Source organism: Lissotriton vulgaris, chromosome 6 (genome assembly GCF_964263255.1).
Source record: "Lissotriton vulgaris chromosome 6, aLisVul1.2, whole genome shotgun sequence".
NCBI classification, from domain to species: domain Eukaryota; kingdom Metazoa; phylum Chordata; class Amphibia; order Caudata; family Salamandridae; genus Lissotriton; species Lissotriton vulgaris.
Window position 1 is genome coordinate 1,294,273,528 of NC_141694.1, and position 24,269 is coordinate 1,294,297,796.

The window sequence follows — 24,269 nt, forward strand, 5'->3', positions numbered from 1 at the left end:
CAACACTCTTTGATTGGCTGCAAGGCACAACAGACACCGTCACAGCATTTGCTTTTCAAAACAGGAAACAAGTTTTTTAAAACAGCCCGTTTCCAACTAGAGGCACAGGTTTAACTTAATAACACCAGTTTCCCATGTGTGAAGAAATTAGATAACCAAGCAGTGATTCCTGTAATTTTGTGAATCCCAGGGCTTGTGACTGCAAAAAGGCTCCAATCCAAGTATTCAAATTCGTCTAGAGAGTTGCAGTTTCATGGCTCTCCGTAAAACATCTAACCTTGGCTAGATATGGGTCCATACTAGTTCTGATGTGTTATTTGATGTTAAATTCCATATTTGTCAATTATTGACAATGGTGCATTTGGTTATGATAATTTATAGAAGAAGGCCGCACAACAGTGAGAATCCAAATTAAGACTGTGTTGCAAACTTTATGCCTGACAGTTTTCTAGTTTTATGTTCTGATAATTGAGATAATGAAAAATATCTAAGAGTAATAGGAGAAATCCAAGCTGGCCTCCACTAGTTAAGTACTATAGCCTTTAACTTGAGGGGTGTGGACTTGGCTCTGCTAAGTCTGTACCCAGAGTTACCGATATTGAAGGCAGCCTTGTGGTTTTAAGGCTGCCTTCAATATCGGTAACTCTGGAGGGGCGGAGAGGGAGTTAAATGGGAATTACAGGTGCTCTGATGTCAGTTCTTAATTTTTCTGCCCCAGTAAGCGTAGATCCGGTTAGAGCACGTACCTTAGTCACTTTTTGACTACCTTTTTTAGGACTTTTCTCTTGTTGGTCTTCTCTGGTGCGTAGGGATACCTGGTTTTAAGTCCTGTGGGGCCTGCCGTCGCATAATGTCGGTGGCGGAACCCCACAACGTCTGTCTCTACTGCCTGGAGCGCGACCACGACTCCCGGTCCTGTCTGGACTGTCGGACCATGGCCCTCAAGGCTGTGAGGGAGCAGCGCATAAGTTGCTTGAAGCATGGCACTCGGGCTCCAAGTCTTCACCCTCGGATTTGAGTATGAGACGACACAAAAAGAAGTTGAAGAAGCATTGTCGCTCTCCGACGAGCCCCCTTTGGTCCTCGGATGTGGACGAGGGGGACAGGGGTTCAGCCCCTGCGGCTCCTTCGGAGCCTGGGAGGCCCGTGGCCTAGCCGCCTTACCCGGGTCCGTCGGCGACTCCCGCACAGGTGCAAGAGTTTCTTGCTGCCATGGGCCGCCTGTTTAGGCCTTGGACTCACGCCGGTGCGCCTTTGGGCCCCGTGGTCCTGTGTCAGGATCCTGCTGGACCATCGACTCCACCGGCTGCTCCCGCGCTGCAGGATCCCGCGCCATTGGCTCCAGCCATGACGCGAAGAGGTCCGATGCTGCCGGCTCCGACCCCAACATCACCCTCTGCTCCGCCCGCGGTGCTGCAGTGGATACCACTGGTTCCGCCTCTGCCCTGGTTCCGGGAGGGTTTTGTCCACGCCTGGGATCCGAATTGGGACATAGCTCCAGCTCGGCCCCGGCCGGCGCCGGTTGAGGACGATTGGGAGGGGTCCGAGGACCCCCTTTGAGCATCAGTGCGACTCTGAGCAAGATTGGGGAACGACTTGGAAGAGGCCAGCAGCCTCGACGTCTCCTCTGACCCGGGGTTTGCCTCTCCCCGTCCACTATGGAGGAAGGTGCCTCGTACACGGTGGTTTCCCGTCGGGCAGCTAAGGTTCTTAACCTTGATCTCCTTGCGGTAGCCCTTAAGACTAATCTCCTCACTGAAGTGCTCCAGTCAGTGTCCACTTCCTCGGAGTCACTTCTGCCATTTATTGACGCCCTCATTGACGTCTTGTTGGGCACTTGGTCGTGGCCGGCAACAGGGGTCCCTGTGGATAAGAACCCTGCCTTTCTGTCCACTCACCCTATGCCCGAGAGTTTGGTCATTCAAGCTTCGATGTCCCAGAGTGCCTTTCCCATGTATCCGTCGGATAAGGACCCCAAGAAGCTGGAGCAGTTCGTCAAACGGTTGTTCTCTTCGGCCAGCTTAGGGCTGCGGTCGGTGAACACTGCATGTCTGTTCGGCCGTTACTCTCACGCAGTGTGGGATACCGTTGCTCAGGTGTTACCTCAGTGGCCGCAAGAGGTCCAGGCTGTGCTGTCTCAGGCTGTGGCCGAGGGTAAGGACGCGTCTGAATTCACCATTCATTGTGGCTTGGACACCGCAGACTCCTTCGGTAGGGCAGCTTCCAGAACTGTGGCGCTCCGTCGCCACACCTGGTTGAGATCTACCGGGTTCTCCCCAGATGTCCAGAGCTCGCTCATGGACTTGCCCTTTGATGGCACTCGCCTGTTTGGGGATAAGGCCGACAGTGCGCTTGCGCGTTTTAAGGACTCTCGAGCTACAGCCAAGTCCTTGGGCCTTTTTGCCACGCGCCTGGCCACGTCTACTTTTCATTCCTTTCATGGCCATGGAAGGGGCGCCCCTGCCCGCTCGTTCAGTCAAAAGCCTGCGCTGAACCAAACTGAGCGTGGCCGTGGGCACGGAGGCTGCCGTGGTGGCTCCGGGAGCCGGCATGAGAGTCAGTCCACGTCAGCCTCGAAGCCTTCCTAGTCTGAGCTGCGGGTAGCACCCCATGCCTGTGGGGGTGGGCAGGATTCGGCATCACCTTCCCTATTGGCGTTCTGTCACTTCCTACAAGTGGGTGCTGCAACTCGTCCGGACGGGCTACTCCCTCCCCTTCGAGTCTACCCCCCCGGCCATGCCACCTCAGTTCCACTGCATGTCGGGGGATCACTTTGTGCTTCTCCAGCAGGAAGTTATGGCTCTCTTGGCCAAGGGCGCCATCGAGCGTGTTCCTGGACCAGAAGTAGGGTATGGTTGTTATTCTCAATACTTTCTGGTCCCCAAGAAGGACAAGAGGGGCTTGCACCCATCTTGGACCTCAGGAACGTCAATCTCTTCCTCCGGAAGGAGAAGTTCAAGATGTTGACTCTGGCTCAGGTCTTGGCTGCCCTCGGCCCTGGATTGTAGCGTTGGACTTGCAGGATGCATATTTCCACATCCCCGTCCTGCCGGCCCACCGGCGTTTCCTGCGGTTCACAGTAGGCCAGGAGCATTTTCACTTTGCCGTGCTCCCCTTCAGCCTTACCAGCGCCCCTTGGGTGTTCACGAAAGTGATGGCGGTGGTCGCAGCTCACCTGCGCAGTGTCAGTCATCGACTACCTCGACTGGTTGTTAAAGGCGGGCTCGCCCCAGGCATTTGTCACCCACCTCCAGACTACAGCCGACCTCCTGCATTTGCTGGGGTTTTCCATCAACGTGCCGAAGTCGCACCTGAGTCCTTCTCAGAAGCTCCCCTTCATCGGAGCAGTTCTGGATTCAACGCAGTTTCGGGTTTATCCTCCCGAGCAGCGTGTCCAGGAAATTCAGGCTATGATTCCAATCTTTCAGCCTCTATCCCTGGTGTCGGTCAGGATGACCCTCCGGCTCCTGGGCCTGATGGCCTCCTGCATCTTGCTAGCGCAACATGCAAGATTGCATATGCAGGCTCTGCAGTGGGACCTGAAGTTCAAGTGGGCACAGCATCAGGGCAACCTGTCCGATCACGTCCAGATCTCGGAGGGCACTGCACGTCAATTGCAGTGGTGGCTCACGAATCGGGATTGGGTCAATGGCAGATCCCTCGCCCTTCCCCAACAGGAGAACACAGTGGTGACGGATGCGTCCCTCCTGGGATGGGGAAGCCACTTGGGAGAGGCGGAGATCAGAGGCCTCTGGTCTCCGGCGGAGTCCCCGCTCCATATCAATCTTTTGGAGCTTCGGGCGATCCGACTTGCACTGAAGGCATTCCTTCCCTCTGTCCGGGGAAGTGTGGTGCAGGTATTCACGGACAACACCACCGCCATGTGGTATTGCAACAAATAGGGTGGGGTGGGGTCCTGGACCCTATGTCAGGAGGCTCTGCGCCTCCTGGCATGGCTGGAACATCAAGGCATTACCTTGTTGTTTCAACACCTGGTGGGTTCTTTGAACGCCAGGACGGATAATTTCAGCTGCCGGTGCATGATGGATCACAAATGTCATCTCGTTCAGCAGTGGGGAGAGCCTTGGTTAGATCTATTCGCCACCGAAGAGAACGCGCAATGTCATCAATTCTACGCGTTGGAATTTCCAAGGCGGCACTTGCTCGGCAACGCTTTTCATCGCAAGTGGAGTTTCGGTCTATTGTGCGCCTTTCCGCCTATACCACTTCTGCCCAGAGAGCTGAAAATTAGGCGCGACCAGGCCCAAGTCATTCTGGTGGCTCCGGACTGGCCACGAAGTTACTGGTATCCCGAGCTACTCAAGATGGCGATTATTCCTCGATCTGGCTGCCTCTTCGGAAGGATATTCTGTCGCAGCAACAGGGTACGGTCCTCCACCCGAACCTGCCCAGCCTCCACCTCCAGGCGTGGAGATTGAGCGGCAACAGTTGACAGCTTTCGATCTTCCTCGCAAAGTCTGTGATGTCATTCGGTCAACGGTGATGGATTAAGCCCTGATCTTTGGACTGGGTAAGAGTGGTCTGCTTAATTCAGACACTCTGTTCATCACCACCCCTTTTTCTGAATCGTTTTTGTCCACTATAAGCGTGGAAGGGTATACTCAGATGTGAGTCCCTTGCTCATTGCACCATCAGGATTCAAGCAAGCCGGGCCGAAGACGGCTGAAATGCCAGAAACCGGTCCCCGGAAGCTTGTTTCCTTCCCAGTATAGGAATTGGCTTGGTAGTTTGGTCTGCCCTGTTCCCATGATACACTGGGCCAGGGTCAGACTAATTTGCATGTAGCCAGGTTCTGAGCTGGGATGGTGCAGTGAGCTAAAAAACGGTGATGGATTAAGCCCTGATCTTTGGACTGGGTAAGAGTGGTATGCTTAATTCAGACACTCTGTTCATCACCACCCCTTTTTAGGAATCATTCTGGCAGCTAGGCGCCCTCCACAAAAACGGTATATGCCTGCAGGTGGAATACGTTTGTGGCATGGTGCACAGCAAAGTCTGTGGATCCCCTTTCTGCCCCTCTTTCTGAAGTCCTTCTGTTCCTTCTTTCTTTGGTCCAGCAGGGCTCTGCTTTGGGCACTATCAAAGGTTATCTTTCAGCCATCTCCGCCTTTTTACGGCTTCCAGATCAACCTTCTCTTTTAAGTCCCCGGTTGTTAACCGTTTTCTGAAAGGTATTACGCACACGTTTCCTCCTGAGCCGTTTATCATGCCTCAATGGGACTTAAACCTTGTCTTGACATATCTGATGTGCGCTCCCTTTGAGCCCCTTCATAACTGTCCTTTGCGTCTTCTCACTCTCAAGACGGCTTTCCTGGTATCTATCACCTCTGCCAGAAGAGTGAGTGAGCTCCAGGCTCTTTCTTCTAAGCCTCCTTTCCTTTCTGTTCATCCGGACAAGGTGGTTCTGAGGACCCTTCCTTCTTTCTTGACAAAGGTTGTCACGCCCTTCCACATCGGGCAGACCATCACTTTGCCTGTGGGGCTGCGTGCCCATTCCACCAGGACAACTGCAGCCACTACTGCCTTGGGACGAGGCGTTCCTTGCATGACAATTGTCAGGCAGCCACGTGGGCCTCGCTGCACACGTTTACCAAGCATTACTGCCATAACAGTCAAGTCTGGAGAGACGGCTTCTTTGCCCGTTCTGTTCTCCGAGTCTTTCTGGTGTAATCTTATTCGCAGACCCACCACAGGGATTGGCATTGCTGGGGTATCTATTCTAAGGTAAGGAATCTATCAATAACGTGTCTCTTTCAAATGCACAAGTTATTACTTCTGTAACGATATATCTGTAAGAGGCATTAGTTAGTGATAGATTCCTTACCACCCCACCCATCCTCCCCGTTCTGCAAACTGTTTATTAGGGTTAAGGACATCCCTTTCAGGGCCCTAGTTTCATGGCACCAGTGGTCAGTTTCTTGCATGGCTCTACGTTCCTGGCGCGGAAAGTCGTGTACAGAACTGACGTCAGCGTGCATGGGTGGCACCTAAGTAGTCTCTGGGACGTCATCTCGGGGCATTCGACGTCAGCGATGGATGCGGAGCCGCACAACGCCACCTACTGACGCACAAGGGTTCTGCTAGCAAAACTATCCTGATCCAGTCAGACGCCTGGGGATATTCTATGGTAAGTTAAAGAATCTATCACTAACTAATGTCTCTTACAGATATATCCTTACACTAGTAGTAACTTGTGCTTTAGGCTGATAAAATCAGGGTGAAGAAAACAGCTCTGAATTGTTCCCTGCAGATTGCATAAACCTGATGGAGCTAGAAACTGCTGTTTTACTCCACCAGAATTAAGAAGTGTCACATGATAAGGGGCCTTTATACGCTCCATTGATTTAACTCATGCAAAACTTTGTATAATGTATGCAATGGAAGAGTGATATGGGAATGTTGTGGATGGTGGAAGGGATACAAAAGGGTAGGGAACACATATAGTGCCATGCAGTGGCTTATGTATCAATTTTAGTCTGCAATGTGACTTGAGTTTGAATAATGAAAGTTCATTTTTGCTAATTGAAGATCTTCCCCCCCCAGAAAAATGTGGAACCTACACACGAAACATGAGGCCTGTGTACCCATCAAAGACATTCCCCAATCACTACACCATAGTCACAGTAAGCATTTTATATACTTACATTTCTGCTTTCCATTGAAATTTCGTCCTTTTATTCTGCAGTCCTTCTCTCTGGCCTGCAGTTATTGTGCAAATTTGGGATTGTCCTTGCTGGTGATTCCTGTGATATTACTGGTGTTTTTCTGTTTCAACAGTTTTCTTAATAGTTGAACCAGAGGACACCTTTAATACGAGGCTTACCTTCAATTCATCAGTAATGATCAGGCAAACTGGAACAGTTTCATACCTTTAAAAGAAGGAAGTAAAATTATGCTGCGCAGATTTTACCCAAGTCTAGGAATTAGCAACACAGAGCAGTGGTGGCTGGTAGGGAATGATGGCAGGGGGCGGGGTGAGGTGGGGTAGAAAATAAAAAATAAAGAAATAATAAAGAAAGCTTACCTGCTGGTTGCGTCGCCAGCCGCCTTCTCTTCTCGTTGCAGGAAGCACTCAGGCTCCCTAAGCCAATGACAACGCTGCAATGCATCGTTGTCATTGGTTCCCCTAAGTTCCCTATAGCGAATCACAATGCTGCATTGCAGTGTTGTGATTGGTTTAAGCGCAGAGGTTCGGTGCTCAGATAGGGACAGGAAGCTTGTGTCTGTTCCCCACCAGGCTGTATAATGCAGCCCATTGGGGAACATGCCAATTGCGCATGAATGTTTGGCCGGCCCAAGGCAGCCGCATGAATGTTTGGCCGGCCCAAGACAGCCGGTCAAACATTCATGCGCACTTTGAGTGTGCTCACCACTCCTCCCCTGCTCTGGGCAGCTCTCCTATTCCTTCACCTAGGAGCAGGAAAATAAAATGCTAATAACGTTTCGCTATTAACATTTTATTTTTCCTCTGCACTGCTCCTAAAGCAGTGGGGCGATGCTCCTTCGCCTTAGCGGAGGCCCAGCCCTTGACAAGGAGGGCTTCATAGTACAAAACCTATGCATGAGCAGAGAGCACTAATACTTTCTCATCAGCAAAGATGTTGCCCATCTCTCTGTTGATTGATTGAAGTGCAAGGGGTGAGTTTAAGAACAAGGGTCCAGATGCAGGAACTAGGGCAAGTTAGCTGTATGCTCCTCCATGCAGTTGACTGCTGTGATGGGATGATGGGATGTTTTCGAGGAGGACTTTGATACATGGTTGCGCTAATTATTTTCCTGGTTATTGGTCCAGTATCCATATTGTCGGTTTTCGTAGCCCATGCTCCGCTAATAATTAAATGTTACAGAAATACCTAAACGTAAATGTTTTGATTCAACTAGGTTGTATACTGTCTTACGTTCACAGATTCTTGAGAGAGAATATTGACATATGCTCCCTGTCAATCACACTTGGTCACTGCCAGTATAGTGCGGCCTTTAGTTATTGCCTGTCCTCCTCTCCAGATCGATGCTTACCCAAGAGGGCATGGCTTCTGCTTGCCAGAGACTGGAGTTGAGAGCTACACTGGTAAACCAAATGCAGACCGGTAAGACCAACAACATTTTGTAAGTGATAGCCACATTTGGTAGCTCTCACTGAACACCACTCACTCACTCAGCCATAGTTCTGTATTAGTACCTTTCTTTATTTGTTTGTTTTTAATTGTTTCCTTTTTTTGCTACTACATATTTTTTCTTTACTTCTTTCATTTTCTTTTTGTTTATTCTTTCTGTTGCTCTTTGTTTTTTGTCTTTTCTTTCTTTCACCTACCTTTGCTTTTCGTGCCTTATATTCTTCCTCTCTTTCTGTCTCTATTTCTCTATCTTTCTAATTTCTCTCTTTTCATTATGTATACTTATTTGCTCACTTTTTTTTCTCCCCTTGCTTTTTGCCTGTTTTCTAACCTTGCTGTCTATCCCCTAATCTGTCTCTCTCATCTTTCTCTTCATTCCTCTTTCTTTCACTTCATAACCCTTGATTACTCTCTCTCCGCCTCTTATCCACCCTCCCTGTCTCACATCATGTCTGTGCACTCTTACGTCTATTCTTTTACTATCTCCCATTTTTCAGTACTGCTCAAACGTACTTCCCTCCCTGGTACTGTTTTCCATCAACATAGTGATGGTCGGTCTGCAGTCAAACACTGTCTAGAGATATCAGCCTCAATCCTGGACCATAATCTTGATATCCTGATCCTCACTGAAACGTGGCTTAGTGCTCATTTGAGCACGCTGTAGTAGACCTTCTACTTCCTCTTAATTACTCCATCTTACTTAGTGACCCGGAAGATAGACTAGGCGGAGGTCTCCAATTCATTCACAGAAATTCACTGAGATGCAGGATGCTCTTAACGACTTTGGGCCATATGTAGGTGACAAAATACCGGTTGGTAACGGCCGATTTCGGCTGTTACCGACCGGTATTTGTACTTCCAGATGTAGGGGGCCAGAAAATTACCGATTCTGTATATTTACCGAATCGGCAATTTTACCAAATCGGTAAATTACTGAATCGGTAAATGTACAGAATCGGAAATTTGGGATGTAGGTGGCACTGGAAACAGTGCCACAGGCCCTTAGAAATTCGTTATTTACCATGAAATACAATGGCATGGTAAATAACGAATTTATGTGTACATGCACATATGTAGAGAATCTAGTTTAAGTGGGCACTCGCACAGCGTGGGTAAACTTGAGTTGATACGGTTGTAATGGATTGTAGCGTGCAATCGGATAAACACTGTCTGACCAAACAGTGAAAGCACAAGAGCTGAAGTCTGAAGGTTCCCCTACTCGGAGGGGAACAAACCGATGCACAGCATATAGACCTTGGTCTTATTCACTAAACATTTATGATGAAAAACAGTCTGATTGTTGAATTATCAAGTGTTTTATTCTTCACGTAGTATGTTTGTATTCATCTGTGTATTATACATCAAAGGCATGTTACTGGGTGATCCATAATTCAATCATTATAATCCAAAACACAAATTCCCGATGCATTTCGGGCAGACGCCCTTTCTCAAGGGAAATGCTCTACAAAAAAGAAACAAATTGAACCAAAATCAATCATATGCAGGCGATTAAATATTCGACCGAATAGCAACATGTTGAAGCCGGATTTAAGGTGGCTAGACAGCAAGTGACGAAGTTTAAAAATGAAATGTGACTAATAAATACACCGGAGAAGCCAAGTAAAGTATGGTAACCAGAAAGGTGCATGCACACAAGAAACAGAAATGATAGCAGAAAATTACACAAAAATAAACAGAGTTGCTAGACCCTAAAACGGGTAAGAACAAACATCAACCTGCTTGGTAGCGCTCAAATGAACTTACTTGAAGTTGTTAGTAAAGTGCCTTGCGGCGTAACAGCGGTGTGAGGATACCAATGTAAGAGGTTCAAACGTGTGTTTAAATAGTGTGTAAAACATAAAGGTAGGACCCAAGATGTGCAATTAGTGAACAGTGTTCATTTGAGCGCTACCAAGCAGGTTGATGTTTGTTCTTACCCGTTTTAGGGTCTAGCAACTCTGTTTATTTTTGTGTAATTTTCTGCTATCATTTCTGTTTCTTGTTTGCATGCACCTTTCTGGTTACCATACTTTACTTGGCTTCTCCGGTGTATTTTTTAGTCACATTTCATTTTTAAACTTCGTCACTTGCTGTCTAGCCACCTTAAATCCGGCTTCAACATGTTGCTATTCGGTCGAATATTTAATCGCCTGCATATTATTGATTTTGGTTCAATTTGTTTCTTTTTTGTAGAGCATTTCCCTTGAGAAAGGGCGTCTGCCCGAAATGCATCGGGAATTTGTGTTTTGGATTATAATGATTGAATTATGGATCACCCAGTAACATGCCTTTGATGTATAATACACAGATGAATACAAACATACTACGTGAAGAATAAAACACTTGATAATTCAACAATCAGACTGTTTTTCATCATAAATGTTTAGTGAATAAGACCAAGGTCTATATGCTGTGCATCGGTTTGTTCCCCTCCGAGTAGGGGAACCTTCAGACTACATGCACATATGTGCATGTACACCTGTGCCATGTGGCACACATACATGCCCTAAGGGCATGTATGTGTGCCACATGGCACACAAGCCAGAATCAGGGGTGCAACAGGGTGTCAAAGTGACACCCTGTCCCCCTTGACAAATCGGTAAATTTACTGAATCGGTATTTACCGATTCGGTAATTGGCATTGATTCCTATGGGCCTCAAGGCCCATAGGAATCAATGGCAATTACCGAATCGGTAAATACCGATTCGGTAATTACCGAATATTACCGATTCGGTAATTGTTAAAGAATTTTTACCTACATGGCATTTACCGAATTGTAAATACCAAATTGGTAAAATTCGGTATTTACGATTGGGTAAATGCCATTTACCTATATATGGCCCTTTGTGTCATTCTTTCGAATGCATGTCGGTGAAAAGGCCCACATCCACTTCCTTCAATATCAAACTGAATGTGATTTACTCTCTACCAGTTCATAAAAATGCCTTCATCGAGGAATGTATGGATCTCTTCACCTCTCAACTGATCAGCTCAGACAACACTATCTTCCTTGGAAACTTCAACATTCACTGGGAAATCGAGGGTAACAGCCTGGTGGACACCATTACAGCCTTTCTCAAAGACGATGATCTCCAACTACACTGACTTAAACCCACACACCACAAAGGCCCCATCTGTGACCTGATAATCCACAGTTTACCCAATCTACAGTCATAAGACCTCATTCTAGTCGACTGACCACATGCTGTTTCCTTTCTCTCTCTCCGGGTCTTACAACAAAACTTCCGGGATACTCGAAAAAGAAAATATGGTTCAGGGACACATCTAACCTTGACAAGGAAGCCATGGCCATCGTGGCCCTTCGTACCCTAATCTCGATTACACCTCACCTTGATATTAATGAGCTCACCGACAAATAAAACTCCTGCATGGAATCCCTTATTGACAGATTTGCACCACTTAGGTGCAAATTATCAAGACCAAGACTCTCCAAACCTTGTTGCTCAAAAGAACTTTATGGAGAAAGAAAGCGTATCAGAAAGTGTGAAAAAGAATGGCGATTAGCACCCTCCCACCAGAGTAATAATAAGCTTCGCATATCGCGAAAACAGTACAAAGACTGAATTCTTCGAGCCAAAACCTCTCACTTCAGAGCACTCATGAATTCTGCAAAGAACAGACTAAAGCGCATTTTCGAGGTGCCAGCACAAACTACAAACCCCTCCACCACTTCAGCTCTTGAGCCATCGGTGGCATTTGTGGATTTCTTTGATAGAAAAGTCTGAGATATCCATATCTCGCTACACACCAGTGAACTTCCAGAAACTGAGATTCTACAGTACAAGGCACTTCATTTGTGGTCCTCTTTCTCCCCAATTTCTGAACGAGACCTACAGTGAACAATCTCCTAAGTTAAACCCTCAAACCACCTTCAGGACGCCATTCCAGGGTCTATCAGCAAATCTTTTGCCACACACCTACTCCCTCTATGGATCAACATAGTCAACTTCTCTCTTCAACAGTGCCTATTTCAGAACGATTAAAGGAAGGTCATGTTTCTCCTGCTTTGAAAAAATAAACATCTCTCGAACCAGAAAACTTGAAAAACTACCACCCAGTCTCCACGCTTCCATTTTTAGGTAAAGTCATTGAAAGTTACGTTGCTTCCCAGCTCACTTCACACATTCAAACAAACAACCTCCTAGACTCTCTCCAATCAGGTTTCCGTCAGGGCCACCAAACAGAAAATGTGATCCTACAAATAACTCCTGACTCCCTTTTTCTCTTCGTTGCATTCAACATTGCCAACCATCTGGATCTCCTTCGTACTCTTAACGCTATGGAGGCACAGTCCTTAATTGGTTCTCCTCTCACCAAACGAACCGCTCCCAAATTGTGAAAACAGGGAACGTGTTCTAGAGACCAGTGTAATTCATTGTTCCCCTCAAGGCTCGATCCTCTTCCCAACCCTCTTTAACCTGTACCTAGAACCATTATGTGTGCTTCTCCGAAACGCTGGGATTCTCTTGACATCTATGCTGACGACTCTCAAATATACATGAAAATCTCTTCCTCTGAAGACCCTGGCTTTCTTTCAGTTGCACTCCTAAAGATTCAAAATTGGATGTCTAACCATCATCTAAAATTCAACCCAACTAAAACTGAATTTATTTTGATCTCATATCCTGAAGCAAAAACCCCAGTACAGGAATGGATGACCAGCTTTCCCTTCTTGAAGGGCTGCCCTGCCATTGTCCAGAGTGCTAGATCCCTTTGTATCACAATTGCCAATTACCTAAATCTCCACAGCCACATCACAGCCATGACCAAAAGCACACAACGTCAACTCAGGCAGCTGTGGAACGTCAGACAACTGATCCTGGAACAAGACCTCAAAACAGTGGTACAGTCCCTCCTCTCCAGACTAAATTACGTAATTTCCCTTCTATTAGGCATTCCAAACTTCATCTAGGCCCACTGAGAGCAGCTCTACATTCAGGAGTTTGCTTCGTGTTATGTCTCAAGAAATGTGACCTCCATATCTCTGGACTTGCAAACCCTCAAATGGCTTCCTTCTGAAGCTCAGGCCTAATTCAAAATCGCCTTCATTAACCCACAGAGCGCTGCACTCATCTTAACCCTCCTATCTAAGTGATAAACTGAAAATTTCAGGAGCAAATAGGGGTTTCAGAAATGCCAAGTCCTTGCTTCTGGAACCCCCACCTTCAGTTGAGAACGGTACATGAGCCAATCATTCTCTGGTAGTGCCACAAGAATCTGGAACTCCTTACGTCCCTCCCTTCTCCTAACAGCCTGCATAGCTACCTTCAAAAAGTACCTCAAGTTCCTTCTATTTGACAGACACCTGGGATAATCACCCTCAACCATACCTAAGTACTCTATCAAGGAGACAAACTACCTTCATTGTGTTTCCCCGCCATCTTAAAATCAATGCATGAACCTTGTACGTCCCTGTCTAACGGCTGCTTTTGTCCTGGTCGCAGCTACCTATGCGATACGTCTTAATGTAATTATTGTAACTGTAACTTGCTGCACCCTTGTATAGTTCTGTTGTTGTAAAGTGCTGTGATGCCATCGCTATATAAAATTGCAAAAATAAAATCCTATCTTCGAGATGGATGAAGTAGTCCTCTTGTGATTATATATGTATGGAAGCAAGGACTGGGTGATGGACAGTGCTTAAGTTGAGCCGGTGATTGCCAGTGGGCCCACTGGCACTCATTTTTGGGGACTAGCCCTTATTTGTCTGCATCAGACATTTGCTGAGAGCAAGAGACGGAACAACACAGAAAGTAGAATTACGGAGGAAGAGAATGATGAACAAAACCTCACAAAGGGAGAAAGCCAGAGTGAGGTGAAACGGCAGATAGCGTCTAATATTGTATTAAAGCGGCATTAGGTGGATTCAAGCTTATGGAGCCTTTATTCAGCACGCTGACATGTAGCACCCACCACCCCCACTCTATCCTACCACATGGTAGGTCCCTGCACCGAGGCTGAAGGCAGGGTTAGAACGTTAGGCAATTGACCTCTACTGAGAGCTCGGTCAAGCCGGGGGCACTGTAAGTTTACTCTACTAATAAACGAGTTATTCAACAACAACTGTTGGGACCGTTCTTTACTACATTTAAGTGGCGACGAGGTCCGGAGGCTGTGTCAGGGACAGCCATATGGGAGAGTGCCCTTCCCTGAGCTACGTGATGCTTGACCGGAGAACGAAGAAATAAAAGAGGAGTGAAAGAAAAGTAAAGAGGAAGAGGCCTGGACTTCCCGGTGAGTGTGGAGCACAGCTGACGGCACGAAAGAAAATAAACAAAAAAGGAACAAAGATCATTTGTGGGACGTTTGCGAATAAGAAAAGATATATGGAGTAACACTCACAGTTTTGGGGTTGCCTTCGTTCCTGGTGTGTTTCGGCGACTGCTGTCAGACTGGTAGAAGGGCAGTGTAAAAGCAATTCGCGTTACAAACTGTGTTCAAGGCTGAGTTCTGAGTGAAAGTGCCAGTCATTACGGTAGAAGTCTTGTTGGGAAAGGCTTGCCCCCTGAGTGTAATTACTGTCATCTGCGCAAAGGAGTTTTCGTCAAACTGGTATACCTCGGAGAGGCGATTGAAATCCCGTGGAGTGGGTTGCGCGAAATAAGGCTGGAGTCTTGAGATTCCCTCTCGGTGGAGCCGTCTGAGAGGAGTGCGCCAAGGGAGGGGATCTTCTGTCAGCGCGAGCCGTGTTGGTGAAACTCGAGAGGAAACGCTGTTTTCGAAACATCGGTTAGAGGAAGAGTCTCTTGTCGAGCGTTTGAAGCCAGTCAGACGTGTTCATCCGGACACACATGCTGGAGTTGGCTGAGGAAGACAACGACTACGCATAACAGAGCGTGTTTTCCTCCTTGTGACAGGAACTGGGTTATCAGGAAGTTCCCGCCTCCGGGTGTTGATGTTACCGATTGGTTGAAGCAGAGACTGTTATTCTACTAAATAACTGCCGTAAAAACAGGACTACCATCCTACAATAGGAGAGTAGTGCTTTTCTTTAATGAGGATCGCATGGTAATACGAAGGAAGGTGTTCCACATAAGTATAAATTGAGGGGGAGAAGCAGGTGGTAAAAGGTGTAAACAGCTTATAAGGTTTGAATACCCAGCATTCTAACATGACCCCTTATAGTGAGTGATTATTAGGGGCTTATGTAAGCTTAATAGGGTATTGTTAGCTGTACAGTGTTAGGGGAGTCTATTTTACATTGGGGACTTTCCATTCCTTTAAATCTGACCACAGCTGGGTTTTTGCCTGTGCTTGTTAGGGGCTCACTCACACTTGGCTGGGTAATAAGGAGAGCGAAGTTACTAGCATAGTCTTTTGTTTCTGCATGGCTATGGCGGGGGCTGGTATGAGCCAACCACCACCATTCCTAAATGAGCTAGGTGAGCCTGATATCCCATGGAAGAGGTGGGACGGAATTTTTAAGTCATACCTCATAGCCATTGGGGGGAGTAATTACAACAACGTAAGGAAACAGCACATATTGCTCCATAACTTAGGCATACAAGGAAGAAAAGTTTTTGAGGACATAACAGGCAGATTAGTAAATGATGAACAGGAGGAAGAAGTGGAAGGTACAAATGTATATGAATATACCCTAAGGAAATTAGAAGAGCATTTTAAAGTAAAAGTGAATGTAGTGTTGGAAAGGCACAAATTTTACAAGAGGGTGCAAAAGAAAGAAGAAAAAGTGACATCGTATGTAGCAGTTTTGAGGGGTTTATCAGCAACATGCGAGTTTGGAACTCTTACAGATTCCATGATTAGAGACCAGATAGTAAGGTGCACTAATGACCCCAAAATTCAGGAAGAATTGCTCACGAGAAATCCAGACCTGGAGGAGGCTCTAAGTATAGCGAAGGGTTTGGAACACACAGCGTTATGCATGAAAGAGATGAAAATAAGGGATGTAGCTAGCAGTGAAAGGTGCGAGGGCAAGGTTACTGATGTGGGGAAACAGTTTGTAAGGTGGGAGAAAAATATGAAGGTAACCCCCGGGGAAAGAATGAAGGCTTCCATTGTTTCAAGTGTGGAAGTCCAAATCATTTGGCTAACAACTGGAAGTGCCCGGCGAGAAATGTTATGTGTAGAAAATGTAATAGGAGAGGGCATTTCTCAAAAGTTTGTAAAACCTTGGGTCAAAAAGGAAATGCAATAGAAAGTGTTGAAAGAGAGGATGAGTGTGAAAAAACATACGTTTTTCAGGTTGAGGATGAAAATGAGAAGGATGATAACAGTTACCCTACGTGTGAAATAACCCTTGATGGGGAAAAGTTTCAAGTGTACGCTGACTCATGCTCACCTTATACCCTTGTAGATAAAAGCATGTTTGAGGAGAAATTTGCTAAACACCAGGTTAAGCTAGAGAAAGTGGACATTTGCCCGGCAGGTTACAATAGGGAACGCATCCCCTTAGAAGGCATGGCGACAATGAGAATCTCCTTCAAGGATACAGTAGGTAAGGTATATGTAGCTACAAGGGGTTCCAGTCTTCTGGGGTGGAAGCATCAAAAGGAGTTAGGGATTAAATTAGATCCTAACAATAGAGAGCAAGTACTCCTAGTGGAACCTCCCAAAATTGCCGGAAATTTAGTTACAGAATTCAAGGAGGTGTTTAGCGAAAAGCTGGGTGTGCTCAAGAACTACAGGCACAGAATAGTCCTAAAAAAAGGGGCAGAATCTATCGTTCACAAAACCCGATCCATACCACTGCGAATGAGGGAGCCTTTGAAAAAGGAGTTGGAGAAGCTGGTCAGCCAAGGTGTCATCATGGATATCGAAAGCTCGGATTGGTTGGCTCTGATTGTGATCACGACTAAGGATGGTGGAAGTAACATTAGGCTCTGTGTCGACCTGAGAGACTTAAATGCCAACATCCAGGTTGATAGGTTTCCCCTGCCAAGAATAAGTGAAATGCTAAGCACAATCCAGGGAGCGAAGTTTTTCAGTGTACTGGATTTGTCATCAGCTTATTACCAGATTCAATTACACCCAGAGTCGCAGTCTTTAACTGCGTTCACAACCCCATTTGGAAATTATAAATTTCAGAGGATGCCGTTTGGATTGGCGTCCGCCGCTGCAACATTTCAAAGGGTGATGCAACACATCTTAAAAGACTGCTGCAAAACTGTGTGCTTCCAAGACGATATTCTAATTTATGGAGATAATGAAGAAGAGCACAATGACAACACAAAAGGTGTATTAGAGAGATTGAGAGAGGTGGGGTTCACCACGAGAGCGGGCAAGTGCAGCTAGGAGTGAGCTCGGTGGACTATCTGGGACACACAATCTCGGAAGAGGGCATCAAGCCAAAGTGTGATCTGGTCAATGCGGTGAGAAATGCCCCCACTCCGGTTAACAGAGAGGACGTCATGTCGTTTTTAGGATTGGCAGAATACATGGCCAAATTTGTCAAAGACTTTGCCACCATGTCGCATCCTTTAAGAGAACTGATCAAGAAGGATAGGAAGTTCAAGTGGGGAAAGGAGCAAGACACAGCTCTTACCAACATAAAGGAAGCCATCATTCAGGCACCCTACATTGGCAAATTCAATCCAGTAAAAGATACCATAATTTCAACTGATGCCAGCAACAAAGGGATTGGAGCGACATTAGCCCAGAGACAACAAAGTGAGTGTGGTCGCGTTTGCATCCAGGACGCTCACAAGTCCGGAAATCAACTATTCCACAGTGGAGAAAGAGGCTTTAGCCGTCTTCTGGGCTATCTGGCATTTCAGATTTTATGTGTGGGGTGTTCCATTTGAGGTGCATACAGACCACAAGCCGTTGATTTCATTGTTCACCAACAAAGACATGGAGAATATTACCCCTCGTATTGCCAAATGGGTTCTAGGACTGCAAGGCTACAATTACAAAATGGCGTATATTCCAGGACAACAAAATAAGGTGGCGGATTATCTGTCGAGAGCGCCCATCAAGGAGGAAGTTGTAGAGGAGAAAATTGAGAGTAGTATCCTGCAAGTAAACCTGGCAGCAGTGACGAAGGACGAATGGGATGTACAGATGGAGCAAGATGATGTCCTGAAGAGAGTAAGGAAGTACATAGTGACAGGCTGGCCAGACAAATGTAAGGATCTGGATATTGATATCCAACCCTATTGGAATGTCAGACAGTCTCTCCGTGGAGGAGAAATTCATTCTTAAGTCTGGAAGGTTGGTACCACCAGAAGGCTTGAGAAACCAGGTGATTGATCTAGCTCACGAGGGCCATCTGGGCCGCAGTCTCAGCAAGGCGAGACTACGCTCTGAGTATTGGTTTCCAGCTATGGATCGGGACATGGAAGGCAAAGTGAAAGAGTGCTTCGCATGCAGCTTAAGCAACAAGTCAAGAGGGACGAAACATGCACCCCTGAGCCCGGTGGAAGTTCCTAAAGTACCCTGGGACAAACTGGGTTTCGACATTGCAGGTCCCATTCAAGGCAAGGGACCTCAGGATTGGTTTTTGTTGGTGCTAATCGACTACTACTCCAACTGGATTACCTATAAAGTGGTACATAACATTAACACGTAGTCTCTCATCAATTTTTTGAAGGAGGTGTTTTCAAGAGAGGGAATCCCATCCACCTTGGTAACGGACAACGGGGTTCAACTGGTCTCGGAGGAGATGAGGGAGTTCCTGAAAGACTATTCTATTGCCCATGTTCATTCCCCTCTATACTGCCCAAAAGCGAACGGAAAAGTAGAGAGAGCAAATCGCATGCTTAAAGAATGCATTCAACTGGCCAGCAAATCCGGAGTAAACGTGGACGATGCACTAAGAGACATGTTATGGGCGTACCATACCACGCCGAATGCAACAACTGGACATTCACCTTTTGAGCTTTTGAGAAGAAGAAAAGTAGGATCAAAATTAGCTCCCAGATGGATGGGGAAGAATACAGAGGTGGAGATTGATCAGGAGACAAGTAAGAAGATTGAACACAAACAAAGTAGATACAAAGAATGGTACGACAAGAAGTGGGGTGCCAAGGAGAGAAACTTTGGGAAGGGACAGAGTGTGTACATCAAGAAGCCAGTAAGACTTGCCACGAAGGGGGACACATTCTTTCCCCCGGGAAAGATCAGGGAAGTTAAAAGAAATGTGGTGGTCATGGAGGACGGGAAGATGTGGAGCAAGGACCAGGTTGTCCCTGTCAGAGGGGAGAAGAACACTGTAGAGGAAGGCAGGTTGGCAGAAAGAGACAGAGGGAAAGATGAGGGGCAGAGTAGGAAAAGTTATAGACGTAGGTCCTCTCAGCACTGGCACAGACATTATTGCATGAAGTGAATCAGTACCGCATATCTTTTGTTCACCATGGTTGAATTTTCAGGGTCATCTGCGTAAGACCTGGACTTGCTGTGATCTTGCAGTTTTTTCCCCACCCATCTCTCACCCCTTCCCCGCCCCTTAGTTCCCTCACCCTGTTACTCTCATCACCTTTGCTGTTTGTCTCCCTAGGGAGGATGGTGTGTTGTAACGTATGTCAATTGATGGTAGCACCCACCACCCCCACTCTATCCTACCACATGGTAGGTCCCTGCACCGAGTCTGAAGGCAGGGTTAGAACGTTAGGCGATTGAGCTCTTGTGAGAGCTCGGTCAAGCCGGGGGCACTGTAAGTTTACTCCACTAATAAACAAGTTATTCAACAACAACTGTTGGGACCCTTCTTTACTACACACTGGCCTCAGGCTTCTGAACAGAGCTTTGGACAGCAGCACTCTCTTTCAGATTAGGCAGTGGTGATGGGTCATTACTGCCCATACTTTCTGATTTTGTAGTAATCAAATTAATACCTTGATGTTTCTGCTGCCTGTTCTGCCTCTTGAGAACATTATCTGTTAGTGTGAAGAGTTAACATTACCCCGGCTGTCTTTTGTAATCTTTGCACCTATACTGTTAGATAATGATATTGTTAACTATAGTGTCTTATGGGACCAATGTGCCTCGTGGATATTATTAGTTATTCGAACATAGGAATGTTGAGAGCACTACTGATGAAAATGGAGTAGCTCCAGGTTTAAAATGGCTGGTATAAGCCCAGAGCTCCAACATTCCAATGTTCTAGTAGCCTTATAACCCTGCTGCCTTGGGCGAAATCTGTTGTTAAAGGCCCTCTCCCTCATTATAGACTCTGGCTCGGGGCCTTCAACAATCGGTATAAGCCTTTGCTTTGGGCTATAATGCTATATATATATACTGATCATTTGCCATTACCCATACCCTCCAGCAAGGCAAGTATTGCCTATCTTGCATCATGATCATTATTACTCATTCTGCTTTTTGGGAATTAATTTATTTCTTTTTTAGATTCTACATAATTGGGGAATTAAAGCCAATGTTATTTGAAGGAGGCATTGTTCTGTTATTTTTGCCTGGTTGGGGCATTATTTTATTATGCTGTTTTAATGAGCATGATTGCTTACGTTGCGCAATGAGTCCATGACTGCATTGATCTTCCTTAAATTGCACCACTAAGATTTCCAAAGGTCTATTGATTGTCTGTTGGGATTTTTAGATCCATCAAGTAGTGGGAAATAGTCCAACAAAATGTGTGATTAAACACCAATTAGAGAGCCACATGATCAGATCTGAGATGGGCTGAGCAGCAGGGAGGCTGCTCCTGGTGGGCTGGAATAAGGGCTGACAACTGGAATGTGGTCTGTTGTATACATTTACCTGGAACCAATAAAGTAGTCTACAAACTCTAGGTGGCTACATGTGTCTACCTGTACAAGTCAATGGAATGACATATTTTGGTGACAACTGGACATGGACTCAAGCGTTTTACAAGATTTAAAAGCTGTCTAAATCTGGACAAGGATACAGAAACCAAGAGCAACTGTAAGAAACTAGAGTAATTACAAGAAGCAAGTATGGAGTTAAAAGTTGGCCAGCCCCACCAGTGTCCTTGTCAACGGGCAGCCCCTGCCACCAGTGCCTCAGCCTGGACATCCTCCATTGGACTCTTTAAGGTCTATCACCCAAATGGATGCTGGTGTGAGTCTGAGTATTTCCACAACCTGGATCGGAGTTTGCAGCACACAGTGTCTTCAAGCTTTTGAAATCGACTTTCACAGTGCTGGATTCGAGTCTACACATGTTATCTGTGAGTGTCTCGTCTCCCACCATACTGTTTTATGCTCACGCTTTTGGCAGTGTGAAGATGACTCCTCATTTGAATACTGGTTTAAACTGGCAACATGCATGGATTTTTGAACAATCCCTGTGCGTATTAGATTGGCAGCGTTGTGCACAGAAATAAGTTTTAACTCTGTTTCACGCATGGTTTACTGTCAGCGCTGAGAACTTTGAGTGAGTACATATTATCAAGGTTTAGCTTGGATGTATAATGATGTTGGCGTCATATGCACTGTGTTTCAGTGGTTGATCAGCCAGCTACGAGTGATTTGTGAGGAACTTTTCCTGTGGGGATTATGTGTTTAGCCTACGCTTTCTGCCGCATATGAATTTCATATATCTTTTTGATGTTTTCTTTGGGGCCTTTTAGTATGTGGCTCCATCGGAAACATTGACAGTTTAACCGCTGTGTAACATTTAGGATTGGAAACACAAAACTTTGGCTTGCGCAATCTTACCTTCACCTGGAAGACGTGCTGTTCATCTCGAGGGATCTTCTGTGACATCCATCTCACAAGCTGCTGGTGAACGCCTCTCAGCATGGATGCGCCCTGAGCCGTATGGTGCGAAGTAGACGACGTGCCGCCATATTGTGGTTGGCTTTGGCTCTTATTCCTAAGTTGGTTTTCTGTCTTTACTTGGCCAACCACGTCAGCACTTCTCTTCAATGTTCCAGTAACGTCGAGGCTTTGTCAAATCTTGTGGAGTATCTTTGTCTTTAGTTCTCTAACAACCACATTGTTTTTCATTCAAGTTTAACTGAAATTTGACTAGGAGCGAGAATGTCTAAGTGTCCAGACCACCTGCGGGTTCCTTTTTTTGTGCTATATGGTTCTATCGTGCAACGAGAAACTGAAAGTACTTTTATCCCTGTTGTACATGTGCATGGATTTATCAGAACACTGTTCACTGTCGTGGGGCAGCCATCAAGTTCCTCCTTGGTGCCATTGCCTTGTTTTGTTTATTTCGTTGCTGCACATGTGTAGCTCAAGTGCCTTGTGAGTATCCCGACGCATTTTGCTACACAGTGTATGAGGGGCATCCGGTTACTGCGGGTAGCTTCCAATAATAATGGTTGATAGACTGGGCGGTTTAAAAATTGGTTAAGCTACAGTGTCTGGGGCGGTTTAATAGGTGCATACGTTGGGGAAATTATTTTAGTCCGTTTGCCGCAAATGTTTTCACTTTTGCACTTGTGTCATGCTTACTATTTACAGTATATTTGTGTTTATGCTTCTACATTTATTATTGCATCTATCACACGTGGGTTTGCGTTATGGGTTTAAGCTGCCCATTCTTATAGTAAGCTTGGGTTGGAAGGGAGGTTCTACCATAGTAGTACTCGGGTGAGTGGTCGCTCACCGGCGTAGGATACAGTTTAAAGATGTACTACATTTGGTATTGTTTTTGCATGTCCTACCGAACATTTTCTCGCGCAAATAAGGACTCTCACACAACTCTGAATATAGTATAAAAGGTCACCTTTATTACCAGGACAGCCAAAGACAGACCCGCAACATAACTTTTCCAACAAAACTTTATCTTTCTTTTTTCTCCAAACCTTTTCCATATAACCATTTCCTTTTTCCAATTCTTTCTTTTCCGATAACATAACTTGTTTTGATACCATCCTTGAGTTTTCCTTCTTCTTTTTCCATCTCTTCCCCACCTACCCTCCCAAGCCCTCCCCCTTAGAGAAAGGATGAATCCGCTCTAGATTATCCAATCCCCATCACACACGCCGACAAAACAACAAAAGAATCTGCCTGAGTTGTCCTGAGGTGACATCTTGACACTTTGACCTGAATCAAGAGGTAGGCATGCATGCCTGACTTTATTATCAAGCTGTGAAACCTTCCATTGCAGCTTGTTTTTTTTTTTATTTTTATAACTGACAACATAAAGACGCAACAGGCAACAAAAAACACCTACCCTTGATTTTTTGAAATCAGGGTGGGTGGGTCAAAAAACGACTCCACCGTTCCTCTCACTCGCTCAGAGTGACGTCAGCCCTCCCTCCCCACCCTTCCCTTGACCCTAACCCCTCCCACCACCCAATCAGGTCGCGTGAGGTCGTCCCTCGCGCGAAATCCCCCAGGGGGACATTGGCTTTGCCAAGTGCCCCTGGGGGCCCATCGCGCAAATAAGGACTCTCACACAACTCTGAATATAGTATAAAAGGTCACCTTTATTACCAGGACAGCCAAAGACAGACCCGCAACATAACTTTTCCAACAAAACTTTATCTTTCTTTTTTCTCCAAACCTTTTCCATATAACCATTTCCTTTTTCCAATTCTTTCTTTTCCGATAACATAACTTGTTTTGATACCATCCTTGAGTTTTCCTTCTTCTTTTTCCATCTCTTCCCCACCTACCCTCCCAAGCCCTCCCCCTTAGAGAAAGGATGAATCCGCTCTAGATTATCCAATCCCCATCACACACGCCACCCAGGAAAACCCTTGAGTTTTCCTGCCCCACCCACACAAACCCTCCCCTAATGCAGAAATAGTCCGCTCAAGACGATACCTAATGTCTGTGAAGGAAAACTTTTATCCTCAAATTCTTCCCTTCACTTCTTTGGTTTGGAGCACCACAAATCGACACACCAAAGATTGGCCCAAGTATCTCGGAGTTCCATCAAGTAATAGGACTGCCCCATTTGTGAGAGATGAACCCCATCCTCCCTTAACAAGTGCAGAATTTCGCCGTTAAAATGCTTGTGGGCAATGACCGTAATGCCCATTGCCACGCAGTATGTCTTCAATGCTTTATTAACTTTCTTGCGGGCCCTCTCAACAGCTGCCTGAACCCTAGCACCCTTCCACTGGTTCCTGTACAGAAATTCTGTCCACACAACCCTGGCCCCGTGCTATCTGACCAATTCGCTGTAACTCCTCTGCCCCCCAACCCAACTTCGCAGCTTCTGTAGCCGCACCTATTCTGAATGAATGCGTCCCAAACAGTGCGCAT

At 46.2% G+C, this 24,269-nt stretch overlaps 1 protein-coding gene across 1 annotated transcript in view; it reads left to right on the forward strand.

The window, feature by feature from the left end:
* Window positions 1-24,269, forward strand: part of ENPP1 (ectonucleotide pyrophosphatase/phosphodiesterase 1) — a 612,613-nt gene that overhangs the window by 204,352 nt on the left and 383,992 nt on the right. Inside the window, exon 7 of the mRNA XM_086927432.1 lies at window positions 6,565-6,644. Coding sequence (XP_086783558.1) covers window positions 6,565-6,644 — 80 coding nt within the window. The remainder of the gene's footprint in view (window positions 1-6,564; window positions 6,645-24,269) is intronic.